At 43.9% G+C, this 27,704-nt stretch overlaps 1 protein-coding gene across 8 annotated transcripts in view; it reads right to left on the bottom strand.

Moving 5' to 3' along the window:
- Nucleotides 1–27,704, bottom strand: part of LOC146797000 (uncharacterized) — a 1,179,218-nt gene that overhangs the window by 698,258 nt on the left and 453,256 nt on the right. For all 8 annotated transcript variants that reach the window (XM_085629591.1, XM_085629587.1, XM_085629592.1 and 5 more), the window contains exon 7: nucleotides 3,980–4,123. In XM_085629591.1, the coding sequence (XP_085485717.1) occupies nucleotides 3,980–4,123 (144 nt within the window). The remainder of the gene's footprint in view (nucleotides 1–3,979; nucleotides 4,124–27,704) is intronic.

The raw sequence follows: 27,704 nt of genomic DNA on the forward strand, positions 1-27,704 counted from the left end.
GGTGCGGACTCCTGATTGGCTATAGTTGAAGTTTGTTCCTTTTTTTTATAAAGGACACAGATAGGCTAATAAACTGACTTTCATTGCCATTATAGCCTATAGTCATGATACATACAACTTTCCTATGGTAGCGTGGGACTCCCACTTCGACAATGGTGTATGATTCAAACATGTGAATCCATGAAAGATCTAATACTGGAGAATTGAACTTGCCAGCACAGGGGCATATCTGCTCATGCAGCTATATTCTCACATGTAATATAATGCATCCCGCCCTAAGGCTGTGAGGCCTGCAGTAGAGGTGACTTACAGATATTACACGCAGTGTCAGGGGGCATGGCACACAAGGTGTGTGACAGGTTGTGTTTTCACTTTTTAGAGCATCTTGTCACGCAGCCAGCAGTATCAGTCTGCATGTGTTTGGCGCTGGGTCCCTTAGAGTGGCACAATATATGCTGCAGCTCTTAGGGACCCTCTTTAGTACACATGCCCTAGGTACCAGGGGTGCCACTTACTTGGGACTTACAGAAGTGCTAAAGGCGTGGTCAACTGGGGATCAATTGACAAATTAACTTGTTTTGGGGAAAGAACATTGGCACTGGGTACCTGGTTAACAGGAACCCAGTGCTTTTCGGTCAAAGTTGCTATCAAATACCAGGAAAAAAGTGTGTGTGGGGGAGGGGCATCTACTGCAACAAAAGCCCAGTTTCCTACACATGTTACTGGTTCTATTGCTCCTTTAAGTATATGCACCTGAATCCCTTCCTGAAGAAGGAACCGGTGTTCTGCAGGAAGGGAGAAGTTTGGCGGGGTTAATATGAGCTCCAGGCAGTAATTGTGCTAAGGATGGAGGACCCATTAGTCAGAGGTTACCTTTTTCCAGAACAGGAGAAACCCCTTTTGTCTTCCTGTGACAGCTCTAGTGTGGTAAGGGGGATTAATGTAGTGGTGGGGGAGGAGTGTAAAGGAGTTACTGCTTGGAGGAGGCAGCTCCTTTGGCCCTTCCTCTGGTGTTATTACCTCTGTAACCAACTCTTGAATACTCTTGTATTGACTGCTGGTGGTATTGTTGTTGCGGCTGCCTCTAATAGGAGGAGTGAGAGTTTGGGGAAGTGGTTTTACTGCCCCCCCCCCCCTATAATGCGACCTTCAAAAGGACCTCCTGAGAGCTGATGTCTGAAGGCAGCAATTGCCTTGGTAGTGACCATGTTCTTTTTCAGTTTTTAAGCACAGACGATGATGTTGTACTTCAGGGTTAAAGCCAGAGACAAAGAGCCAGGAATGACTCCTGACCAGAATGCTAATATTAACACCCCTGACTGCAGTATCAGTTGAGTCAAGAGAGCAGTGGATGGTGGCGTTTGAGATGATTATGCATCCAGAAATCAGCCCTTGCCCACACGCTTTATACTGCTCAGGGAGATATTGGAAAAGTTCACCATTTCATCAAAATCAGGCCTCAAGGAATCAACCAACCTGACACCGACTAGCAGGAAGCTCTGGAATCCCCGCAAGAGGTGGCGATACCCTTTAGACTGCAATTAGTACAACTCAAGGTGCTCCACAGGAACTTCCTACCCAAAGAAATACTAGCTAAAATAGGAAGAACGGACGGACCATAGCGTGCCTTCAGTCGAGACTAATTCGACTCCGGGTCAGACGCCAAAATAGGTGGCGGTTCATCTTCATGTGCTGTTGGTACTACCATTGACGTCCGAGGGACTGGTGCAACATTTGATGCTGGAATTGAAGTCCGCAACAACTCTGGTGTGGAACCAGAAGTAGGTTAAAGGGGCACAGACAGCATAAAGGTCAAGTCCACGGGCGGTGACCAAACTGGATGCTGCTGTGGACCCTTGGGGACTGAAGGCATGATAGAGGGAGCCGAAAGTATGCCAAAGATGGACACATGGACTCCCTAACTGCTTCGACAATGTTGCAGACAGGCCAAGAAAGTTGGGGGGCATTAAGGTTAAAGTTGGGAGCTAGCTTCTCATGAAATGGAAGCGAGACCTAAAATGTAAGGCGATACTTTTGCGCCTTCTCTTTGGAATGGCAGGAATGGTCTGACCTATCTGGAATATTGCAGTATTAAGCCACGTAGTGCTTCTCCTCAACTACTTGGATGGCCTGCCAGTTTATCATGGAGCAGTCATCGCAGGCTCTGGAGTCGTGCACAGAATCCACACGCCAGAGGTACCTCATGCGGATCTGTTACAGCCATTTGTCATTGCCAAGGTTTACACCTTGAAGTCTTAGGCGGTGACATGTTACCTCGCATCCTCGCAGATTTGAAAGAAATTTAGAGATTAAATTCTCTTCAAAAGATTAAGAACGAGCAGAGCTCCAGATCTGCATCTGAAAGCGCAGAAGGAAAACCTGTCGTCAGCGCGTATGCGTGGCGTTTATATATGTGGCTATGTTCTTCACTCCTGGACTGGAATGTGGTCGGTGGAGAGGTGCAAGACATCGCCAGCTGGCGCACCAGAGAACTGCTTATTAAGTTTCATTCTCCTATCTGGCGCATAGGGATTCTCATTAGGTGACGAATCTGCAGTTAGAAGCACCTATTAGAAATTATTAAAGTGATGTCCATCTTGAAGCCTATACAGTAATTTAGATCTCCTGCTGGGAGGCTTGTATCGTCCTGGGGTAAATGCAATAGGAGTACTGTGTGGGCTTCATAGCAGTACTACAAGAGGTGTCCCCAGAGCCACAATGGTTGGAGATGCTAGTCTTGGGGGTGAAGTACCCACCAGCACAGTTTGCTGCAAAGGTGATAGAGGCCATGGAAGAGGTGAATCCAGAATTTCAACCTCCAGCTACTAACCTGGTTTGTCAACAGAGTACACCTGTGAGTATTCATTCTAAAGCAAAGGCAGCTTACTGGATTTCAGTGTGCAAATATATTCATCAAATCAGCGTAAAGAGTCTGTTTCATATCGAGTGGTGCTTCGACATTGCTGAGCAGCTAGCTGTCGAGTCCCTCCTCGGTGGTGACCAAGCTCTTGAGGGCAAACAAATTGCCACACTGAAACTTGCTGCAATATCCTAAATCTCAACTTTGGTCGCGAACAGTGTCATTTTTCATAAAGGTATTTTCTAGGATCTCGTTCCTCAGGGTCCATCAATCATTGAAGTTTGAGCTCTTGTAGAAGGGTCTCCTCCTCTTCACGTGCCGGATGGTCTTGAAAGCCCTAAGAGGGATTCCAGGTGAGCTCAAAACCACTAAGCCTATTTTCTCAGTACTTCATGACATGCCTTGAAAACATCAAGGAGTGTTGGCAATTGTAATGAAAACAAAACATAGATCATGGGAATCCGACTGTACCTTTCTTCCTGCAACATTAAGGTCACTTAACAAAAAGATTGCCTATTAGAGAGAATTAATAGGTTTCTGCTAAAAATGACAAATAGCCTGAAAGGACACCACATGAAATTATTTTAAAGAACATTTGGAAACATTTCTAAGTGAAAAAAGGTCAAAAAGGCATGGCTCAGTGCTCCAGCATTCCATCACAAGGAACCAGGAAAAAAAGTGAGAGCAACTGCCACAGAGAGGGCATGAAGCAATGGTATACTTGAGGATCTGGGATTCCCTAAAAGCTTCAGTGTCAGTTACCTGCCTCACATTGCTGTAGCCTGAACAGCTACATTGTGAAATAGGATTTGTTTGGTCATTCGGCTTATTTGGTCAGTTCTTTAGTTGTAAACTGGCTGTTCAAAGACAATAGATGGAACTGGCCAATATAGCCTTTTGAAAGGTTGCTGCATTGTTTTCAAAAGAGGTATTAGGCTTGTCTAAAGAAAATGAAATAGGTCATTGATCTTTTTGAAAATGCTCTAGGATCCTACACTTCGGCAAGACAATTAAGTGAATAGGATTTTCAACAGAGACCCACTGAAGGAAAACAGTAAAATACAGTTTTAAATTAGTATGACAATAATTATTTCAGGACCAATAATAGGATTACATCACCTTTTTGACAATTTTGCAGCACCTCCTCCTCAAGCATTTTAATTTGGTGTCAAAGTCTGGGTTCTGGGCACGCAGTAAGCAGACCGTGCAGGCAGTACAGTCCTCCTCAAGTTGACAAGGGGCACATGCACCACAACCCACCGACTGAAAGAGAATGAGGAATAATGAATCATTATCTCCAAAAGCTTTCAAAAAGTATTGCAATGAATCACCAAGTATGTAAATTAAAGAAACTTAAAAACAGATGTTTTGTTATATTTGACTACCAAGTCCAATGTATGCAAAACACTAATCTCCCAAAGAACAAGTTACTCAAATTTGTTTACGCTGTTTCCGATAGATACTCTATCACAACACAGATTCCTCACCTGGTGGATTTCTCACCTGGTGCACATCCCCAGGCACCAGATAGGACCCATATAATTTTCTTCAGCAACTCCCTCAGGTATTGGCTTTTCGCACTGTGCGCCTCTGTGACTGATGCGTCCCTGTCCTGGATATGAAATTGGTCCCCCTTCATAGTCACAACTCGTACGGACGTCAGTTTTTTTTTTTTTTTCTGATGTCTCTTCCCACCGCCGGATCTGAAGCTTTAGTAATCAGATTATGCCAGTGTGCAGATCTGTCAGATGGAATCTAATCAGGCTGGATTGAAGAGTTTGTTCTTCTGACTTGGGAGGAGGGCGGGTAGGTGAGAAATCTGCTGTTAGAAAAGGTATCCACCAGAAAGAGCTTCACCCAAGGTAAGTAACTTGTTCTTCTGATGAATACTATTAACCACAAATCTCTAACCTTTTGAATAGATATCAAAGCAGTACCTAACCAGTTGGTAGGTCTGTGGAATGGCTCAGTCCAGGAAATGCTGCAGGGCATACTGGGGAAAATGCCCCTGGCAGTAGTACTTCATGAACATGTGAAGTAATGCCTATATAGGAACCGGGAGAAAGGCTGCTTTAGCCCTGAGCACCAGCTAGTGTGAGAAGAAGATGGTACACGGTTGCAGGACAGACCGTGCTTGTAATTTACTTAAGTGATGACTTGACTTTATCACTATGATGAACACTGTATTAAGGAGAGCAAATGGAGATGGCAGCTGTGCAGTGGCTCAAATGGAGTGCACATGAGAAAAGTGGAAACCAGATTAAGGTTCCACTCAGGCATATTAAATGGTTTCGCTAGGAGCATATTGATCAGCCCACTTAGAAAATGGATCACAACAGCAGACTTAAATAAATATGGCTGATCAGGTAAATGTCAAAATACCAAAAAAGTCAATAAATAACACTTAACTGTTACCACAGCAAGAACATGCTTGACCAACTATAAACAAAAGAGTAATATGTTCAACAACTTGCCTGTAAAGGTTGGATAGTTCAGGAATTTAACCAGAAAAACCTCTCCCAGCATCCGGCATGAATTGTTTTAGAAGAGGGACGCCTGGCTGCCTAGATAACACTCATTACTTTAGAAATGAGATTAAAAGCAGTCAACTGTCGCTACTCAATCTTCAAGCATGGAACTTTAGATTCTACAGGCTCAGGTTCAGAACTCTCCAAAGTGGGTTGACAGAGAGCATGCAGCTCGCTCACACCCCTAGCCATTGTTATGATTATGAAATAGCCCGGTTTCAAAGCCAAAAGCCTACCGGGACAATTGGGCAGTGCCTCATAAAAAGGTGCACATCAAAAAGTGAGACTAAGCTCAAGCCCCACTATGACATCACAAAGGGTTTTGGTGGAAATAAATATTGCAAATCATTCAAGAATGTAATCACAACAGGCGACAGAAATAACGAAGGCTGATCTGACAATTGCAACAAAGTGTTAAGGAGTCGACAAACAGCCCTTAACAGTGCCCAAAGCAGTTCCTTCCTGGGCCAAGGCCAGAACAAACAATACTTCTGACAACTTTGCTTCTAGTGAGTTTATGTCTACCAACGACTGGCATACAGTGATTTTGAGGAGGGATGCCGTACCTCCAAAATGACATCAATGACCTAAGGAGGTCAACTGCTGCCCTAAATCTCCAAGCATGGAGATACAAACTGAGCAGGCCCAGGTGCAGTACCCTTTCCTGCTGCTGTAACAGAAGATCCTACAAAAGCAGCAAGATCAACAGAGGGAAGATGCGGACACCCAAGAGTTCCAGTTACCATACTCTTGTGGCCCATCAGGTGGCACTAGGATGACTTGTGCAGGCCATTCCTGATCATTCAAACTCAGGGTAGGAGAGGCAGCAGTGGAAAGGCTTACAGGAGTCAAAAGCTCCTCTCTAGATAAAAGGTGTCTGCGAAACAGCGGTCTTGGAAGCACCAACGCACAAAAGTACTGAGACAGAATATGCTGTGTGGCACTGTTGGGTGCAACTGTCATCTATGATAAGCTACTTGTCATTGGCAAAGTTCATCAACTCTGGTGTTTAGAAATTTCTCCAAGTGTTGAACAAGCAGAGAAGTTCCATCGGCAGTCCAGCCACTTCCAGAGCCTCCTGACTGAAGGCCCAAGACCCCACCCAGCTTAGCTTGTGGTAGTACCACATGGCAGTGATGTTATCCATGAGCACATGCACGATCCTTTCTCTCATGCTGGGTAGGAAGGCTTTTAAAAAGCCAGGTGGATGGTACTCAACTATAACAAAGTGATGTGGAGTCAAGTTTCTGCTGTAGATCAAAGGTCTCTAATAACCTCTCAACCCCTGTAGTGATGCATCTGTGACCACATCTGCTCTGTGGGGTAAAGGGAGGTATCTGCCTCGACCAAATCGCAGCCCACAAAAAACCACTGCAGGTCTTTTGCAGTCTCCTCCAGAATCTGGAAAGAATCAGGTAGCCTCCAGTGCAGGTCTTTTGAAGTCTCATCCGAAATCTGGAAACAATCAGACCAATTCCTCCAATGCTGTGCCTACTGGGATTTGAGGTCCCGCTGCAGATGCAGAGCCCACATGTGCCACCTGGTATGTTGGCCAGCAGAACGCCGGAGGCCAACAATCCAAGCAGCTTCAATCTCATCCGCAATTATTTTATCCAGGAAAGCAGCTGAAACATTGGGATCATACCATGAAAGCCCTGGACTTTTCACTCCAAAGGAAAGGCAGAAAACTGTACCAAATGCAGAATAGCTCTGATGAACTGTATCATCTGCAAAGGAGTCAGGTGTGACTTCGGCACATTAACAGTGAACCTAAACAATGTTATGAGGTTCGCCATTGTCTGCAGGTAGTTGATGGCTGCCTGGGGTGAACCAACCTTCTGCAGCCAGATGTCGAGGTAGGGCAAGCCTCGTATGCACGGCTCCCAAAGATGCAATACGATTAATGCCATCACTTTCGTGAACACCCATGGGGGGCACTGGTGAGGTCAAAAGAGACCACTGCGAACTGAAAATGCTCCCACCCCACTGAACGGCAGGTAGCGCCTGGGGGTAATCAGGATGGGGATAAGAAAATAAGCGTCCTGAATATCCCACACCAGCTTCCAATCTCTGGGGTCTATGGTAGACAGGACAAAGGCTACTATCTTGAATTTTATCCTTCCGCATGAAGGCATTGACAGGGTGAAGATCTAAAATAGGATGAAGGCCTGCATCCTTGAGCACAAGGAATTGGCAGGAGTAACATTCACTTCCTAGGCCTGAACCCTCTCAGGCACCTTTGGCCAAAAGGGCTTGCACTTCCTGCTGCAAGATGAATAGATGGTTCTCCATCAGCTGCCCGGATGGTGGCAGTCGGGGTGCCGGGGTAGAAAGAAATGGAAAGGGGTAGTCCCAGCATACGATTTAGAGGACCCATTTTTCCAAAGTGAGGTCTGCTACCCTTGGAGGAAATTCTTAAGAATACAGAAAAGTGATTGTTAGAATGATCAAATTAATCTCAGTCACTATCAATTACTCAAGGCCACATCCCTGTCCATCGTAATTTTGTACACCATACAACCTTAGTTTGGACATATGCAAATCAGTCTTGACCCTGTTCAAAAGGGAACAGTCCACCTCGAACTGCCAGACCAGGTCCTTCCTGAACTGGAATACAAGCAACCCTGGGCTGGTTTCAACCTGATTAGGGCTCATCAGCCAGGTATAGCTTAGTTCCAATGGTACCGTGTGTACAGGACCGATGTCTGGGCATACCTGTCACACTTAGGATGACACACTGAAGGGTCCGTTTTAAGATAGTGGGACAAGCAGTCCGGATTTGGCACGATATTGTATGTGCGTACAACATCCCGGAACTTCATGAACTTACGTATCTAGGAGGTAATCCGCGACTAGGAGCCCTATTTGACGACTCAGCTTGGAGAAGCTGGCAGAGTAGCGGAATTATACAATTAGGGCAACTATACGACATGGACGGTTTTAGATCTTTTTCTTCTCTTAGAGGCAAATTCGGAGTTCTGTATAATCCATTTTTTAAATTCTTGCAAGTACGAGACTTTCTCATCAATGGAGAAGGTTTAGTTGCTCTTAGTGGACTTAGCAAGGCTGCTTGTTCAATATTACAGGTAACTGGCAGGGGCTGTATAGGGAAAATTTATAAGAATCTTTTGCTGGAGTCAAGGGATGATGGCGGTCAGGCCGTAGTAAAATTAAATCGATGCTTTGGGATAGCTGTGAGTGAAGAAGATTTATACATCCCTGACTACTATTAACTCGGCAGTTACCTCTATAAACTTAAAAGTTCAACAACATCGAATGTTGTTTCTTCTTTACTACACACCTGAAGTTATTAAAAAATGGCCAGCGACCAATTCCTCACCTAAGACATACTGTCCTAAATGTTTACTTTACGCAGCCGATATTAGACATATGTTTATTACATGTCTGAAATTGAACACATACTGGTTTCAGGTAACTGAGGAATTGTGTAATCTGGCAGGTAGGAATATCGTTATTTCTGAGAAAGAGATACTCCTGGGTTTAATAGAAGACTCCGGCCTAATATCTAATGCCCTATTTTCCATCATTATAGCCTGTTGTCGTCTTTGTATTGGCAGGGTTTGGATTGAGACGAAATGCCCAACACTCATGGAGATGCGGCTGATATTGAGGGGGGTCTATGAGATGGAACTGGCTCTTGCCAAAGCCAGGGGCTCCTCCTCTTGTGCTAAATTTGAACGCACCTGGTCTAGTCTACATTGGGACTAATCAAATACTGGTGTATTGTAAACATATTAATTTGCTAGCTGCTAGCTGGGTATGTCATACTGCCGGTGGCGTGTTACAAATTGTTCTTCTAGATTTGGTTTGTTTTTCTTTTATTTATATCCTCCTCTTAATATCTTTATTATTATCATTATTATTTTTGTTACTATTATCTCTTTTACTATTCATGTAAATTTTACTGTTATTATTGTATTTGCAATGCATTTGTGATTGGTGCCTGCTCACCTGCCTTCATGTTTCCCTGTATGTTGATACCTTTTTTTTTTTCAATTGGCAAAATTAAAATAAAAAAATAAAAAAGCAAATACTATGATGACATGAAATTTCTGGAGGATGTCCGGGCAAAATCATAGGATACGGTGTTGATAACATTGGATGTATAATATGCGATAATTCCTTAAAATGTACATGTAAGTCCTTGTTCCGGAGACATTGGAAGCAGCGATTAAATAAAAAGAAGTTTATAAAAAAATAAATTCTGGAGGGTTCCAGAAGAAAGATGAAAAAGAAAAAAAAAAAAAGGATGACACACTGAAGTACACAAAAAAGTGATTGATAAAACGCTCTAATTAATTGCAACCACTGGTAATTACTCTGGCCGCATCCCAGTCCATCGTTATTATGCACAGTTTACCCTTGTAGGAAATATCAGATCCTGCCTCTGACAGGGTGGCTATATGCCGGCAAGGACACACTAAAGCGGTTTTGTGGCTGCTGATGCAGGAGGAGCACATGACTATGCTGTAAATAAGTCCTGCTGCCCTAGGCAGTGTCTGCGGGAAGCTAACGGAAGGCGTGAAAGGTCATCTGGGTTGGTGGATCTGGCATTAGCAAAACTTAAGAGTCCATAGTCCTGTAGAAGACTAAACTGTTGGTAGAATTGTCATGTGGGGGCAGAAAGACCCAAGGAATGTGATGAGTCCCTGATCTCCTTAAACGTTTCCAGTGCGAAATCTGCTTGGTCAGAGAAGTCAAACAGCATGGATGCTTGGACTTCCCCAGAGAAGCCCATAGATCACATCCAGGAGAGGCACAAAGGTACCACACTTGCATCCACTGCCAAGCAGTTTCTCATTTACAAGCCAGAATGTATTACAAATCATGCTGCAGCGCAGCCATCCTCAACAACTTGAGTAAGGGGCGCCTGAAGGTCGTCTGGAATAGTCGGTAAACAAATGCCAGCATGTTCCTAAGGGCATGGGAGTAGAGGGCTAGAAGACAGCTGGTGTTAAATGACCTCAGAGAATGGCTTGTAGAGGGGAAAATCTGCCTGCCAAATGTCTCTATTCGTTTTGACTCACAATCAGGTGGGATGGTAGATAAGGCTTTAGGACTGACTTTACAGGTGGATGCCTCTACCTCTAAACTCTAGCGTCAGACGATGTGTAGGAAAGGCTGGGTTCCTTGGTGCTGGATGATGAAAATGAGCGACATGCTTATTATAAGGTAGACCCGAACATGATATCACCCAAAACGCCTTAAAGGGTATGCGTGAGGGTCTCATTAAATGGCAAAAGAGGTTCTGTAGAGGCCTGACTCAGCTCAAGTACCTCGGTTAAACCAATAGTTTTCACCTCCACCAATGGAAGCCGTTAGTCTAAGACTTTTGCCACACTTCCCATAACGACTGAGAAGGAGGTGCTTTCCTCAATAGCAGCACCTGGGGAGACACAAGGCCAGAATCTGAAGAAGACTCTAGCCTAATACCATATTGAAATATTCCTATCAGTTTTTTTTCCTAATATTGTGGGAAATTATCCATGTCACGATAATTGCCCTTGTTTAAGTCCAATCTAAAAACTCTGGGCAAAGTTTGAGCCATACCGAGTGGTAAGCGCAAAGCGTCCGAAGTATTGACAGGTGGCGGAGTGTAGGTCAGAGCTGGGTACAGCCTTGGTCGAAGTCGTAGTCTATTTTGCTTGGAGCTGAATAGCACAATAAGATTCAAATCCTCTGACAGCAGCACTGGAACGGAAATCAGCAGCGGACTTGGTTCTGAACCCGTTGTGGGTTCAGACTGTGCAGAGGCCCAAAGGTGCGCCAAAGGGAACCAGTAAAGTACCAAATATGTGGTGCATGGCCTCTCTGCTTGCTGCAAGGTCAACGATGTACCTGGGAACTGGAGGTGCTTCAGGACCAAACACTGAATTGCTTTTGATGGAGATCAGGAGCGCAACCTGGAGGCACTTTTACACCTTTGTACCCTCTATGGAGTCAGAGTGATGGAAGAAACGGATTCACGCTTCAACTTCTCATGCTTTTTCTTAGACTCACTTGAAGACTTATAACCACGATGATGATGTGCCATGGGAACGTCTTTGGGACCAGGAAAAGGAACTTCCGTTTAACGTCGACCAGTCATGGTGTGGAGCCTTCTTATAAATGGACATGTAAAATTTGGTATCTCTGTCCACTATACATTCAGATTCACCTGAGTGCAGTCATCATAGGTCCAGAAGTAGTAGACAACCACAAGCACCAGAGACACACTTTGTGAGGCTCAGTCACAGACTGCTTTTTGCGTCAGTCTCTACACAGTTTTAACCCAGTTGTTTTCAGGGCTAATAATTTTCCTTGTAGACTGGTACATTTTCAGACGGAAAATGGGTCTTCAAGAACAAGGAGAAGAAATTAATTACCAATCTGTAACTTCAGCTCTCCCACACGGTTAGATTTCATATATTCACATGCTTAAACCACTCCTAGTTGTCAGTCTGAGAATAATCTTAAATAGCAGTAAAATTGTGCCGATCTGTACCAAAAGATGGAGATCGCTGCCATTCCTGTCTTAAAGAAAGATACTCCTGCTATTTGACGAAACCTGAATTGCAGAATCAATATTGCCCTCCAAAGTTGCTGAACAGTCTTTGACTATAGCTCTAGCGATATTTCTCATCTTCTAGAACAAGTTCAATCAATGATGAGATGTCATGCCCCCTTTGGCGACTAGAATGACCTAAACTCCCCAAGGCAGTTGCGGTCTTTACTGATGTTGCAGATATGGAACCAAAAGTGACCTATATGATCAATGCCTTTGGCATCTCTATCCTGAGGTGCTTTGGAAAGCGTGACCAGGTTCTTACATTGGCGCTGTGCCGCTGACATAAGATTCTGGTTTGGGATTGCCTGTAAGGCAGGACGAGGCACCACCGCTGGCAATGGTACAGGCTTTTGAATCAACTTTTAGCCTTTTGATCAGGCAAAATCTAGTATAAGTACAGACCCAATAGCTGTAGGGGTTGCTCCTGAGATCATCAGGTGATTACATTTTTTTGCCGCTCTGTTAACGCATGGAAATGGGTTGTCATCAGGAGGTGGATTTGGTAGGACGGGCGATATGTCACCACCCATTGATATGAGAAAATGATTGCACTCCTCAATACCTTCCGCATTTTTCAGTTAACCATCTTCCTCCAAATCAAGGTACACAGATACTGAAACATCCTCATCTGCCATAACTTTAGGAGTGAACAGAACCACAGCAAATGGGTTTGCAGACTGAGCCGCCTGAGGTGAAGGGGGCAGGAGGTGTAGGATGAGGTGGTAGTGGAGGCGGGGTGTAAGTGGAGGAAGTACGAGCATAGGTTGTCCACTTGAGAAACTAGTCATAGAAAGGTGTCCATCTGTTGTATGATTGTCAAAAAACAGCAGGTAATTGCAACACTTCACAGTTCGTATAGCCACGACAAGGGGCTTAGGGATGAGGGTTGTCAGTCCCAAAAGGATGTGGCTTGTAGTTGTACTTCTGATAATCTCCGCATCCTCTACGGCATTTCCTTCTTACTCAGGGATGTAACAGACATCCAAATGCTTAGGGCTATAAGTTGTCTTAGGGGCGCCCTAGTTACGGAGATGCTCATTCAATTCAGCTTAAGATTCTGGTTATGAAGGCCACTTGAATTGGTGAAAAAGTGACTGGCATGGAAAAAAAGCAGCCAATGATGTAGTCGGGAATAGTGCAATCCTTGGCATGGTCGACACTGGTCTTATAGCAGATGGAGCTGCCGTTGAAGAGAGTGCAGTATATAAAGTAGTGGCCTCAATCAAATTACATAAAAAAATGTGAAAGACAAACAAACATATATAAAAAGTAATTAAGCAAAAACACTTTTCTTAGGCTACAGAGTTATTTAATCACACTGAAGCAATGATCCAATTTCAAACAAGACATATAAATGATCATATTTAAAAAGACATCATTTGTGTGCCCGAATAAAGAGGTGAAAAGGAGTGTATGGTGACTCAAGTGAGGAGGTGAAGTACGTGGGAACAAGTAATAGTGAATATCACAATTGAATTGATTTAGCACGTTATTGAATGTTGCAAGTAATGAATAACAATAAATCACATAGCCATATACAACAAGATATCACAGTAAAGCAAGTACTGTTGATAGTACTGGCATTGATGATGTGTCGACGTTTCGACCCCTTGATGTATGTAGGTTCTTCAAAGCCTTACTAGCGGGGTCTTCCTCAGGACTGGTGTGAAAGTGATGGATGGGGCACCTGGGAGTTAGATTAAAAAGGTAATTTGTCATGTCTGTTGCTTAATTGCAACAAAGGCAGAAACATAAAATTAAAACTAAAATTACAGTGATTATGGCTGAATCTGAGGACTTAAGAATACGCTTGATGAACAGGGGATATCCTAGAAGATTGGTGAAGAAAGCTCAGAAACGGGCCTGGTTCATCCCACGTGAGACTCTACTTATCCCTAGGGAGAAGAAGGATACATCACAGAGATTAATCTGCGTTACAACCTTTTCCACCAGAAGTAATGCCATTAAAAATGTTATTAATAAACATTGGAACCTAGTGTCGGAGGACATTGGCCAACCTGACCCACCCATGCACTTGTTTAAAAAAGCAAAAAGTGTCAAAGATCATGTGGTCCGCTCACTTTTGGAAACTGCATCTGAACCTACGATCCAATCTCTCTGGAATTTACCACCAGTAAAGGGACACTACAAATGCGGAAACTGCAAGGCTTGCCATGCCACAATTACAACTAAGAACTTTGTTTACAAGTATGTGTCTGCTCTCCGGAATTCTCCTTGCGGGGTAATACCATTAGACTCAACCTTTAATCGCTAAAGGCCTATTTTTGGTTTACCACATCCATTCGACCCTTGACTCACCGATTGTTACTTGATCTCCGCACATTACTCTAGCTCAGTGCCCCCGTGAAATTCCCTTTTATAAACTGCTTAACTTTGTTGCAAACCGCCTGTCAGTTGCGGTTTTGCGTATTTTCACTTTTGGCACGCTGATGGTTAATCCGATCTCACTGCACATCCGCATCTCTCGATCTTTCATTATCAGGGAAAGCGCTTTTTTTTTTAACTTTCTTCAAGTGCATATTTTGTAAGCATTCCTTGCCCTTTTACAAATATAACCACATTTTAGCAAGGGGTCATATAGTTCCCCGGTTTCTTCCCGTAATCACTAATTTATGTTAACGCGGGGATAGCTTATACCCCAGTTATTACTATGTAGACAGGGTCCTGTCCCTGGTATTGATTGTGTTTTCCCTCAGATTCTATTTTCTAGCATGACCCGTATGTTGAAATCAGGGCTTTGCCAACAACAATTAAGAGGTTGTTTAACTACGGATTTTTGAATAGTATATAAAGTTAATCACAACTGCTACAGACATTGGAGTAAGTCTTCTTTATTTGTGGGCATTTATTTCCTCTTTTGCCTTCTTTATTGACTTCAAGGCCACTGACGGACATCTTACTTTTGCAGGTGTTTTTTCACTCTCCCCCCCCCATCCATTTGGAGCCCTCGGGCCAACCCAGCCTGGCAGCATCGTTTGATGTGAGACTTCTTCTTTCAATCACGGTAATTTAAGTTTTCATTTTATGTTTCTGCCTTTGTTGCAATTAAGCAACAGACATAACAAATTCCCTTTTTAATCTAACTCCCAGGTGCCCCATCCATCACTTTCACACCAGTCCGGAGGAAGACCCCGCTAGTAAGGCTTTGAAGAACCTACATACATCAAGGGGTCAAAACGTCGACACACCATTAATGCCAGTACTATCAACAGTACTTGCTTTACTGTGATATCTTGTTGTATATGGCTATGTGATTTATTGCAATTCATTACTTGCAACATTCAATAACATGCTAAATCAATTCAATTGTGATATTCACTTTTACTTGTTCCCACGTACTTCACCTCCTTACTTGAGTCACCATTCACTCTTTTCACCTCTTTATTCAGGCACACAAATGATGTCTTTTTAAATATGATCATTTATATGTCTTGTTTGAAATTGGATCATTGCTTCAGTGTGATTAATTAACACTGCAGCCTACGAAAAGTGTTTTTGCTTAATTACTTTTTATATATGTTTGTTTATGTTTGTCTTTCACATTTTTTGATGTAATTTGACTGGGACCACTACTTTATATACTGCATTCTATCCAGGTCCCAGTGATTTTGGCTTTACCCTTCTTTATAACGTCGAAGAGAGTGGGCTTAATGCCGAAGGTGTTGCGGTCATCAACTGTTTCTGATGTCAAAAGAGTTGTCGGCGAGGGTCTGCTATTCGATGGCGGTGATTTTTTTTATGATGAGGATATTGAAATCATCACCTTTGGCTGGAACTCACAGAGGAAATCCAAGAAGCTGTATTTTCACACTGATTTTTGCACAGGCATGTGTACATCCTGCCTTTAGGGTTTTCCCAGAACAAACTCTAGCTTTTTTATGAGAGAAGACAGCTGCAGGCGCGTTCAGATGCAACACCAGCTCTGGGAAATCTACAGGTTTCCGTTTAGGCATCATGTTCATGGAAGAGCTTGGTTTAGCACTCTTCACAAAATCATTCGCAGTCGAGGAATCACCCCCTTAGAAGAAGGATATTTTTTCTTTTCCAGGCCATAGATTGCCAACCTCTTCTCTATCCTTCAGAGTCTTTGAAGGGAAGATACTGCAAATGTCACAGCGTGAAGGGCAGTGCGCTGCATAAAGGCAGTAAATATATTGGTCAAGTGAGACATCAGTATAGACTTTCTTCCGACCACAGGCAGAACAGGATTTGAACAGAGATTTTTTTTCTCTCTGTCAGTCACGACAGTTGGTGACTGATAGGTTTTCCAGGTCCCCAAAAAGGTTTCGCAACACTGCTTGGCCCACAGCTGATTCAGCCTCTGTCGCCAGATCCAGACAGTAATGCCATGTAAAAGTATGCACAGTTTTCCAGGTCGCAGCACGGCAAATCTTCTCTATAGGCACTCCGGCAAAAAGAGCAATAGAGGAGGACACTGCCCTTGTGGAATGAGCCTTGGGTTTCGCAGATAAAGTATCTCCAGCTTTATTATGGCAGAATTGGATAGTAGATGCAATCCACCTTGCAATAGTGGATTTCGTAACTGCTGTTCCTGGCTTTTGACCACCATAAGAAATAAACAAACAATTGATCCGACTTTCTGATAGACACAGTACGTGAAATATAAAATTTCAGACATCTTTTAACACCCAAGGTATGCAAAGTCTTTTCAGCAGAAAGAAAGAACGCAGTATAACAGGCTCGTTAAGATGGAACGTAGAGGAAACCTTCGGAATAAACATTGGATTAGTTCTGAGGAGGACATAATCGTTGGTGAATTTCAAATAAGGTTGTTTGATAGTGAAGGCCTGGATCCGAGCAGAGATGAGTGCCACTAAAAGTGCCGTTTTCTAAGAGAGGTATTTGAGGTCAGCCTTGTGAACAGGCTCAAAAGGATGCTGCATGAGTTGTTCTAACACCAGATTAAGCCTCCATTCTGGAGGTGGGGCTTTGGCGGGTGGAAAAGTTCTGAACAGCCCTTTTAGAAATTGTTTGATCAAGCGATTAGAGCAAAGGGATGCAGCTCCTGCAGAACGTCTGTAGGTCGAGATGGCCGCTAAATGTAACTTAAGATCAGACTTGGATAACAAAAGGATATAAGGCTGAACTTTATCTGGAGAACATCGTACAGGATGTATATCTCTGTCAGTGCACCAGGCACAGAATCGTTTCCATTTCAAAGCATAAGTCTTTAAAGTAGAAGGAGCTCCTGCCCTAGTAAGAATCTCTCTACAATCCTGAGGTAGATCTATCTCCTTGAATTCTGTGAATCCAGAAACCATGCATGAAGATGCAATTGGACTGGACGAGGATGAAGAATCTGCCCCTTGCTCATTGATAACAGGGTCGGAACTGCAGGAAGGCTGTATGGTCTGCGTTTGGACAGTAGGAGAAGCTCCGTAAACCAATGCTGACACGGCCACCGGGGGGCAATGAGAATCATGCAACATGGTTCCATCTTGAGCTTGCGTAGAAGTTTTGGGATCAACGGAAATGGGGGAAATGCGTAAGCAAAGATCCCTGTCCATCTCAACATGAAGGCGTTCTCCCACGAGCCCTTCTCTGGTTCCCAAATGGCAAAGAATGGGCACTTCCGATTGTTCTTGGAGGCAAAGAGATCCAGAATTGGTTTGCCCCACATCCAAAATATGTGTTCCACGACTGATTGATCCAACTCCCATTTGTGACAGGACTTCGAGGTCCTGCTCAGTGTCCGCTAAAGTGTTGTGAATCCCCGGCAAATGCTCCACCTTGATCGTGATATTGTGAGACCGCAGCCATTCCCAAATGCTTTGAGCTTCTTGAGACAGAATGTTTGAACGGGTACCTCCTTGCTTGTTTAAGTAGTGCATGCAAGTGGTGTTGTCGGTTCTGATAAGAACTGTTGACCCTTGAAGCCTTGGGAGAAAGGACTGCAACGCCAGGAAAATGGCTCGAAGATCCAAGAAATTGATTTGCATTTTCACCATAGCAGCAGACCACCTTCCTCTTATACAAACATCTTGAAAGTGTGCACCCCACCCTTCTAGGGAGGCATCTGCAGTGAGGATGAACTCCGGCACGGAAGGAAGAAAAGTGAGCCAGATTGAGACATTCTTGGAGCGCAGCCACCAGAACAGCGCTTCTCGCATAACTGGAGTTATTTTCACTAAGTCGTCGAATGACCCCGAGATCTGCAGCCACTGACTGTCCAGTTCGTCTTGGATCGGCAGCATCCTTAGACGGGTGTGAGATACTAACAGAATTGCTGATGATAGTATTCCCAGGAATGATTTGATGATTCTCACAGAAGCGAACCTTCTTCTTAGAGTTCTGATGCCAGAGAAATGAGACGTGAATGCCTTTCTTTGGACAAGAATGCCTTGTCCCGGATAGTATCCAACACTGCCCCCAGAAAATGAATTGTTTGAGAAGGACAAAACTGATTTTTGAATGTTCAGGGACAGTCCCAGGGATTGAAATAGCTGTAGGCATAGGGGCGTTGCTTGAGAAGCCTGCCGAAAGGAAGGAGATTTTATTAGCCAATCGTCCAGATAAGGGAATAATTGTATGCTCTGACGTCTGAGGTGAGCAGCCACCGGGGCGAGAAATTTCGTAAAGACTCTTGGGGCTGAGCGTAGGCCGAAGGGGAGGACTTTGAATTGGAAATGGGCACCTGCCACAGTGAAACGAAGGAATTTCCGATGTTTGGGGTGAATGGGGATGTGGAAGTATGCATCCTGGAGATCCAATGTTGTCAAGAAATCTGCATGGTCCAGAAGCTGAAGGACTTCTTGAAGCATGACCACGCGAAAGGATTTCTTTTGAAGATATTTGTTCAGCTTTCTTAAATCCAGGATAGGTCTCCATTCCCCTGACTTTTTCTTTATTAGAAAAAAGCGGGAATAAAACCCTTTCCCCACCTAAAAGCGAGGCACTCTTTCTATCGCTCCTTTCGAGAGCATGGTTTTTGCTTCCTTCCTGAGAAGAGCAAGATGTGGAGGATGTTTCTTTAAAGGTGAATGAGGAGAGGGGTACTGACAAATTCCAGGGTATGCCCAAATTTGAGACTATCCAAGACCCACTTGTCTGTGGTTAATCTTTTGCAATTGCTGAGATGTCGGGATACATTCGGAATCCTGTAAATAAGGTGTGGCAGATCTGCTGCAGGTGCTAAGAAGTAGTCACTGCTTTCTAGCAGAATCACTGCCTTGAGGTTGACGTCTTCTATTCTGCTGTCTATAAGCTGCAGCTGGAGGGTTTCTGTACGACTGCTGCTGTTGATAATTACATCTTCCCTGATTGCCTTGGTTTTGGTATCTTTGATAGCCACCATGAAAGGAATACGATCCTCTGCCCCTAGCTCCCCGATAAAGGAGTCTTCCGATATTGTAATGTGCCAAGGGCTCTGGCAGGGTTAGTATGTTTTTTGATGTCTTGTTTCCCGAATAACATATCACCATCAAATGGCATGTCCAAAATCTTCGTTTGGGCCTCAGGGCGAAAGGTGGTAGATTTCAACCATCCTTGATGTCTAAGGACTGCTGCTCCAGCAAGTTGACGAAAGCCCAAGGAGGCTAGGTCCATAGAAATATCAATAATTTCTGATGCAGCCCTTTCTCCTTCAAGAAGAATTTTCTTTGCCTCCTGCTTCTTGTCATCAGGTAGGTAATCGAGTTATGGAGAAATGTCTGACCATAGTTGGCGGTCATATCTCCCTAGAAACGCCAAAGAGTTTGTAGCACAAACTGAAGCACCCGCCATGGTGGTGAAACGCTTACCAATGTTATCAAGGCACCTACCATCCTTATCCGGCGGTGCTGTCACAGGAATAGATGGATTCCGAGACTTGCGCTGGGCCGCCTGTGAAATAACGGAATCTGGTCTAGGATGTCCGGACAGGCAAGCAGGAGCATTATCCGGTGCTTTGTACTTTTGATCAATTCTAGGAAGAATCCAGCACTGAAAATTGGGTTTTCATTATTTTAGTTCCTTCTTCCCAGATATGATCTATTGTAGGGATAGAACGTACGGACTTCCTACGCTGGTCCTTAAAATCGTAAAGGAAACAATCTGTTTGCTTCACAGATACAGGAAGATGAAACCGGGTTGCTGCCCTCTCCATAATTGCGTGAAAACCTCCAATATCTTCAGGAGGGGAATCTACTGCCTGAGGAACTGGTGAGGATGGCGTAGTACTCAAGTATTCATCCCATTCATCCACAGTTGTGGGTGAGTTTGGTAATTCCCCATCTTCAGCCGCAGTATCGCCATCATCATCTTGGACTAAATTTTGCGCAGGTACAACCTCCTGAGTTACACTGATAGGGGCAGAAGGACCTGCAATCTGCAAAACCGTAGGCATAGTAGGTTGTGTTGAAACAGGCGCTGCTAGTGGAAAACGTGTATGATAATCCCTCAACATAGCAGTCAGATCCTGCATCAAGGACATAGGCATTTGCACCATAGGTTCCTGCTGCAATGAAGTCACTTGAGGACCTCGCAGAGACACACAAGGCTCATAGTACTCCTCCTTATAGTGATCATCCTGATATTTGATCCGGAGTAGAGAAGGGTTACGTGCTGGGCTAAAAAGTCCATCATCATCTGACTCCTCCTGATAGTGACTAGGAGGCAAGGGTGAAATATGAGAAACGTCCTGGTAATAGTTTCTTGAAGATGGGAATGACGACGATAATTTTGATGTCAAAACTGGCGTGATCTGCAAAGATGTAGGCCTTTTACGCTTTAGCATCGACGAGATGTACATAGATGGTGAGCCAAGACAGCCATAACAAGAGCTACCATCGACGGAAAAACCATAGTCGACAATGTCGTCGAAGCCGCTGCCGTCGACGGTGGACTCATCGACGGTAGTAGTATCGTCCTCGACGGTGGACTCGTCGACGGGAGTTGTATCGTCGAGTTGAACCATCGTCGACGCCGAAGGCATGTGTCCCCTCGACATCGAGGTAGGCGTCGACGAGATTGGCATAGTCGACGGCGATGATATGATCGTCGAAGGTGCTGTCGTCGACGCAGCGATCGTCGACAACAGGATTTTCTTCGTCGACGACGAGGAGGAATCACTCACCATCTGAGGAGATTTTATCGTCGACGGTGCTTTTATCGACGGGATCCTGACAGACTCAGAATGAGTTTTCTGCTATTTTGAGGCAGTTTTCACTGAAATCTTCATTTTGTCACCAGATTTCACCTCTGAAGAGAATGAAAGCTTCTCTTTTCTAGAGGAAGAGTGACCAGTCTCAGAGTGAGGCTTCTTCAAGGTCTTACTCTGCCGCTCAGGGGGATCATCAGATCTATCCCTCTTTTTGGCCAGAGGGATGAACGCCAGAGGACTAGCACTGCCATCATCTCCTGAAACGACATCAGATGTAGCTTTCAATTTCTCCAGCCAAACCAGCAATCTTCCTTCTCTGTCTTTCAAAGTCTTGACAGGGAAGGTTCTACAAATCCTGCAGTCTTTAACCTTGTGTGCTGGGTAAAGACAATAAATACATTCCTTGTGGGGATCCTCAAAATGTAGTCTCTTCTTCCCATATGAAGAACAAGGCACAAGTTTTTCTTTGAAGAATCAGACATAGCTACTCACAAAGTTCAGCCAAGGTGAAGAGAAACTGAGAAGAGCTCAGGGAGACTCCCTGTCACACGACGTGCGGTAGAAAATCTGAGGGTTTGCCTCTCTGTGGAGGGTTCTAAGAGGGTGCTGCAACCTGATTGGCTGTGTTCCAAATTTGGTTCTTTTTACAAAAGGACTAAGATAGGCTAATGTAGTGACTTTACTGTCCATAGTAGCCTATTGTATAATGTTTTTTATGACTATTATGTATATATTTATTGTACCACGAGACTCCCACCTTGTCGGTAGGGATGATTCTAAGCATGTGAATCTATGAAAGATACCCCAATACTGGATAACTGTAGATACACAATGTCTGCATCAACTGTAAAGCAGTTTTTTCTTGAGAACTGGCTAGCAGACATATACTACAAATATTTGGAATACTGTTCTTAATACTGTTTGAACAAGCATAGACTGTTTACTGGCAAGGAATTCCACACAGAAGTGCTTTGTAAAGTCCTGTAGTGTTGCCCTGGCAGCTGCCTTCCAGATGTCTGCTAAATGCATATTTCTTAGGAAAGCCATGGTTGTCCCCTTTTTGCATATAAAGTGTCTCGATGGGTTTGGAATAGCAAGTTTGGATACACTCAACAATCCACATCGGGTGGGGTTAAGCAAAAGCTACAAACAGCAGGTTAGTTTTGCGTAAGGACTTGGGGCCCGATTAAGAGTTTGGATATCCGACCGCTGTGCCACTGCGGCGGCAGTCCCTAGAAGACAGCCGCGCCGGCGGTCTTCGCCCACCGTATTACAAAGCATGCAGCCTGAAATGCCAACCGCATCAATGGTGCATTGGTGTACAATATTGGTGGTGCGCACTCTGTCGCCATCAGGGCAGCAGCTTCCCGGCGAGCCTTATTACAACAACACAGTTGTACTGACGGTCCCCTTGCTGAAGTTCCCCAATGGCAGTCGAACGCCGAGGTACACTTGCAGCAAAGCACTACAACAGTGCCTATTGGATGAATTAAAAAACTACACTGCTGATGTACTTTGGCCAACTGAAAACACCAGCAAATCACACTATAAAACCCACCCCATCCTGGACCATATCATTTGCTTCTCAACTGCAGCCCACAAGACCATCACCAGCAATTTGTTATTTATTTATTTATTTTTAAAATAAGGCAGCCCTTTTTACTTTTTCCTCATCCCATTTTGAACTTTCTACACCCTTTTTTTGTTTAAGGTATTTTCCCTGAAATCCCTTGGTGTTTCTTTTGCATTGTGACTTACTTTATTTTGTAGTAATACCTCAACCCAAAAAACCACGTTTTACAGAGTATAAGTTGTCCGTCATGCTGGATGAGATCATAAGAGTCGAGCCACAATTGTTTGGAGCCCAAGTACAACATACTCCTCTCAGTAGGAAATTGGAAATGTGGGACAGGATAGTCAGAGTTAATCATGTTGGTACCACTCCGCGCACGCAGCTGGAAATTAGGAAGAGGTGAAACAACCTCAGGTTCATGATGTGTTCCTGCCCCCCAAGCACCACCTACAGGCCCAAAGGACTGGTGGTGTTTCTCCAGCGCCCTACAACTCTTTCCCTGGAAGGAGTAGCTCTTGGTTATCCTGCATTTTGAGTAGGGGTGGGCGGAATTTGCGAAATCCATTTTCGCAAATTATTGCGAAAATGTTAAAAATTATCGCGAAGATGCAGAAGTTTTTTTCCCGCATGTTCGCGATTTTTTCTGCATGGTTGCGGCTCGCCAAATTACCCATGTGGTTGCTCGCGGGCGCGGCCATCTTGTTTTCAGTTGTCTCGCGGTGCATGATCGCGAGAAGAAAGACGTGATCGCGCGACGCAGTACGTCACTGCGGACGCGAACTGTCGCGAGACAGCGCAAATGGCTAAAAACTATACAACATCTCATGGAGAACGCGACCGGATAAAGAAAACTTGTCGGCGAACGCAGGGATTCAGGTAAGGCGATCGCACGCGCGCGAGAATGTATTATTTTACAGCGCGAGCAAGAACCAAATTATCGCTAAGCTGCGGAATGCGGAAATTGACATTTTCACGCTTTCCGCAGAACGCGAAAATGTCAAATTATCGCAATTTCCGCGAACGGAACGAAATTGTAGCCCAGGCCTAATTCTGAGGGCCTGACAGGAATATCTGGGGGAGTAGAGTCTGATAAGTAACACTTCACTGTCACAATACCTCAGTGTCCTGTTGCCTCTCAACTCTGCTTTTGCTATTGTGTAGTCTACCTACTTTCTCAATATTCAATCAGAGATGATAGTTTATCAGTGTGCATGTTTATTGTTGCATATAAGATCACATGTATCAATCTCCATTACATGCCACACATTGGAATGCTGTCTGTATGTGTATAGATATAAGAATATCATCCCAGGATCCATGATATGCATTAATCTACAAATGTATGTTGATCCCAAATGTATGATGCCAACAGGTATGTTACACCAACCATTTTCAAGTGTTGGGAGGTAGAGATTAAAATGACTACAACCATCATGAGGCTCTGTTACTGTAGCTCTAAATAAGATGCAATAGTGATCTTGCCCATTCTCACTAGTCTGCCCTGTTACAACTGATGCTCACCATTCATGGACTTGTCAATCTACATACAATGCTCTAATCCGAGACATGTCTGATTACTTTGATTGTGGTTGTCCTGGTCTCCTCAACTGAAACTAGAGATGGCATGAGCGACACCATACCAAATGTGTAGCTCAAATATATTTAAGGCATGAATGTAACTCAGCTGATATGTGGCAGGTGACCCATTGACTGTACACAGCTCACACAATGATTATTCCTAGATCTACAACCAAGTTGTGTGTTTGCCTGTATTCTACATAATTATGCCCTGGAATGGTCAAATACACATCACTTCTACACTGTGCTGGTTGAAATGTTCTGGAGATGTCACATTCATTTCTTAGTAAAAAAAAAATGTAACATATCAGTACATCTATTGAGCTGCTCAATTCTACAACATGTATTGAATGTTTCCAAATGTCCTGTTAACATGTTCAACACCAATTTAGTAGATAACAATCGTAATCTCTACCCATTTGTTTCTTCCTAGGTCTCTACTTACTGCGACACAAACAATATGGATGTACATACCATATTCGCACCAATAACAATGTTCTATCTGCCACAGTACCAGGCCAGAGCCTGCGCACCGAGCAAACTCCCACTCTAGCCCAGGATCAAACCCTCATTGATGACAACACTCCTGGAAAAGTGGCCATGGATGACCTTCCTGGCACAATGGGTTAGCCTGGACAGACGGCCATCGAGGGTCTCACTGTGCCCACAACACCACCTACCCCAACAACAGCAACAGCCACTAACCTCCGCTATCATTAGGAGTTAGTTAGTGGCGTAAAACACAGTTTAATATGACCCACTTTGTATTGAACGCTTTATTGTGAACATAATGTCAGACCAATATTGGTAATGGCACACGTGTGACGGTCATTATATCAGTGCAAATGACGTTCTTATTAGATTGATTTATATATCGTATGAGGACTATAGTTGGGCCAGATTGTCCGTAAATGATGTGCTTTATCAACAGATACATCTACTTTCTATATTTGCGGAACCAAGCTCAGCAATTCCAGATAAAGGTAAAACTGGGCACCTTAGTGCAACAGACACTTTGTTTAGATTCTGAGAATCTATTTGGATATTAATTGATGGAATCCACTCCGGTCTGACGTGACGACCGAAGATAAAACTTGACAAAACTAGAAGGCTGAGTTTGCGTGAAGAGACAGAGTGAGTATTGACTGAGTAGGGCCTATATAACATCACCCCACCAGAAGCAAATCAGTTTAGTACACCTAAAAAAAACACAGCCCAATGGGATATAAGATGGAGGTTTGCACAGGGTGTCTGAGTTGAAGATGCACCAAACTCCTAATATAACACTTCGTGAACTCTAAGAGTATGTGATCTTGGTTGTGGACCGTTCACAACTCCCTAACTTTCTCAAATATGAAACCAATATTAGTTTTTAATTTTGGATTATGGTTTGTTGTAGAATCTTGTACTGAGAAAGTCTGCTGTGACAACAGATTGAGACGAAACACGTGTTGGCAAAAGGGCTTTTTTCATCAGAATCTAGGAATAAAAAGACTCTTGAAACCACAACATCAATTTAATTCTGTGTGCCTGTAGACTAACAACAACCTGTCCATAAGTAATGCTTGCATTGTACAGGCCTATTGCAAAAGGTGGCACATTAACAGTGGAGCGAGTTGGTTACTTCTGAAGTGAATCGTCAGCTTTGTTACAATCAACCAATCTAACAAGACATATTATGATATGATATGATGAATGTCATCCCTGTAACAGTGACACACAGGGCAAAATGTGCGTCCTGTGATAGCAGTACATACCACACAAACACAACCAGAAGTAGTATGATCTCAATTTGTGCTCCACATATCCACACATCCCCAGAGTTTTGCTCTTAATGACACACATGCCAGCCCTTCCTTTATAACTTAAGTCTTAGACTGTACTCTATGCTATGGTACTAGCCTGTATTGACCGTCTGCATCAAATCAAAGGGCCTGGCTGTAAAGGTGTCTGTACAATCATCCTAAAGTAGTTTACCCTTCATAAGCTCACAATGGTGTGCTGTGTTTCATAGCATCTCACATCACAGTACATGTAGGATGGCCCTGGCCTACATGATGTTAGTGGACTGCCTTAGTCAGAGTAGGTCATGACCACACTCGATGATAGTCAACAGATAGCCACAAAAGTGTGCATTTGTGTCTGTAGTGCTTAGCATGTGAGACTGACATATACAGTGTGTTAACTATTGATGAATGCTTGTGCTAGGTGTATACAAAATGTGTCTCGACCAAACATATCGTAGGACTAGCAGTTATAATCTGTGTATTCATCAATTATATCCATACAGGTAATCGCCCATCGGAAGCAGTCCACTTGGAAAGCCATCGCCTGGAACGTAGGACTCGGATGGTCGTTTGCCGGCTCAGCATCCATTGTTGTAAGAGGTGGGAGGACACGAGGTGCTGGACCAGGAAGATCATGGAGATCCAGCTGGGGCTGTCCTCCCAACATAGACGGGACGTGCACTGGACCCTCACACTCCGCCCAATTGCCCGCATACTGGCGATGGCCTACAAGGAGCTTGATGGGCAGTTGATGGCCCAACAGCAGTGACAATGGGGTGAGATCTGACCAGAGTCATACATGGTACATTGCCAACTTTGTGTGTTACACGTAGGCCTTTTCCCATTATTATTTATAGTGGCCCATGTGGGCCCCACAAGAAGAGTCACTGTTTCTGTAGGTCTAGCAGTGGGTCCATGCTGATGTGCTGTGCCTATTGTCTAAGACCAGGAACACAGCTCAGTCTAGTCCACTACCAATTTCCTGTCTAGAGCAGACACATGGCAGATTGAAGTAAAACATCTGCTCATGTCGTTTGATGTTGTGTGTGACTGTTGTACCAAACAGGCCACTTGTCTTCCTTATATACGAAGAGTTATTCCCTCTCATTCGGTCTCTCGTGGGATGGTGGCCCTATTACATGTAACATGGCATACAGTGTACTCTTTATGATGGGACTGGACAACACTTCACATTGGTAATTTGGGATTCAACAGTGACATGAGTGTGCAAACATCACTGGTGCTATCAGCATTAGTGGCTATGTGTTGCCCAGTGTACAGTTCTCCATTGTTACTTCATCTGCAATGGTGTTTGAAAATTAATTCACTGACTGGTAACATGCATCATGGAGTGAGATGTAGAAATATAGAGATCTTATGCGAGTCTACACTCAGTCTTACAAAGCAATCAAAGTGTTGTGATAGGCATTCCTATTAGGACTAGAGTTCTCCCATTTCTTCATGTCAGATATTCATAGACACACAGCAACATTCAAAGGTGTATTGGCCCGTACGAATGAAATCAATGAATAGTGTTATCACCTGTACCAAGCAGGATTGGGGATCTTAATCTGGCAATGAGAAGTCTTATGCTGTGTGCATTTGGAGTATCTATCTCCCAAAACGTTGTCTATTGTCTCCAGACTACTTTTCTATGCTAAAAGTTATACATAGCTAAACTACTTCAGT

This window comes from Triturus cristatus, chromosome 10 (genome assembly GCF_964204655.1).
Source record: "Triturus cristatus chromosome 10, aTriCri1.1, whole genome shotgun sequence".
Taxonomy (NCBI): Eukaryota; Metazoa; Chordata; class Amphibia; order Caudata; family Salamandridae; genus Triturus; species Triturus cristatus.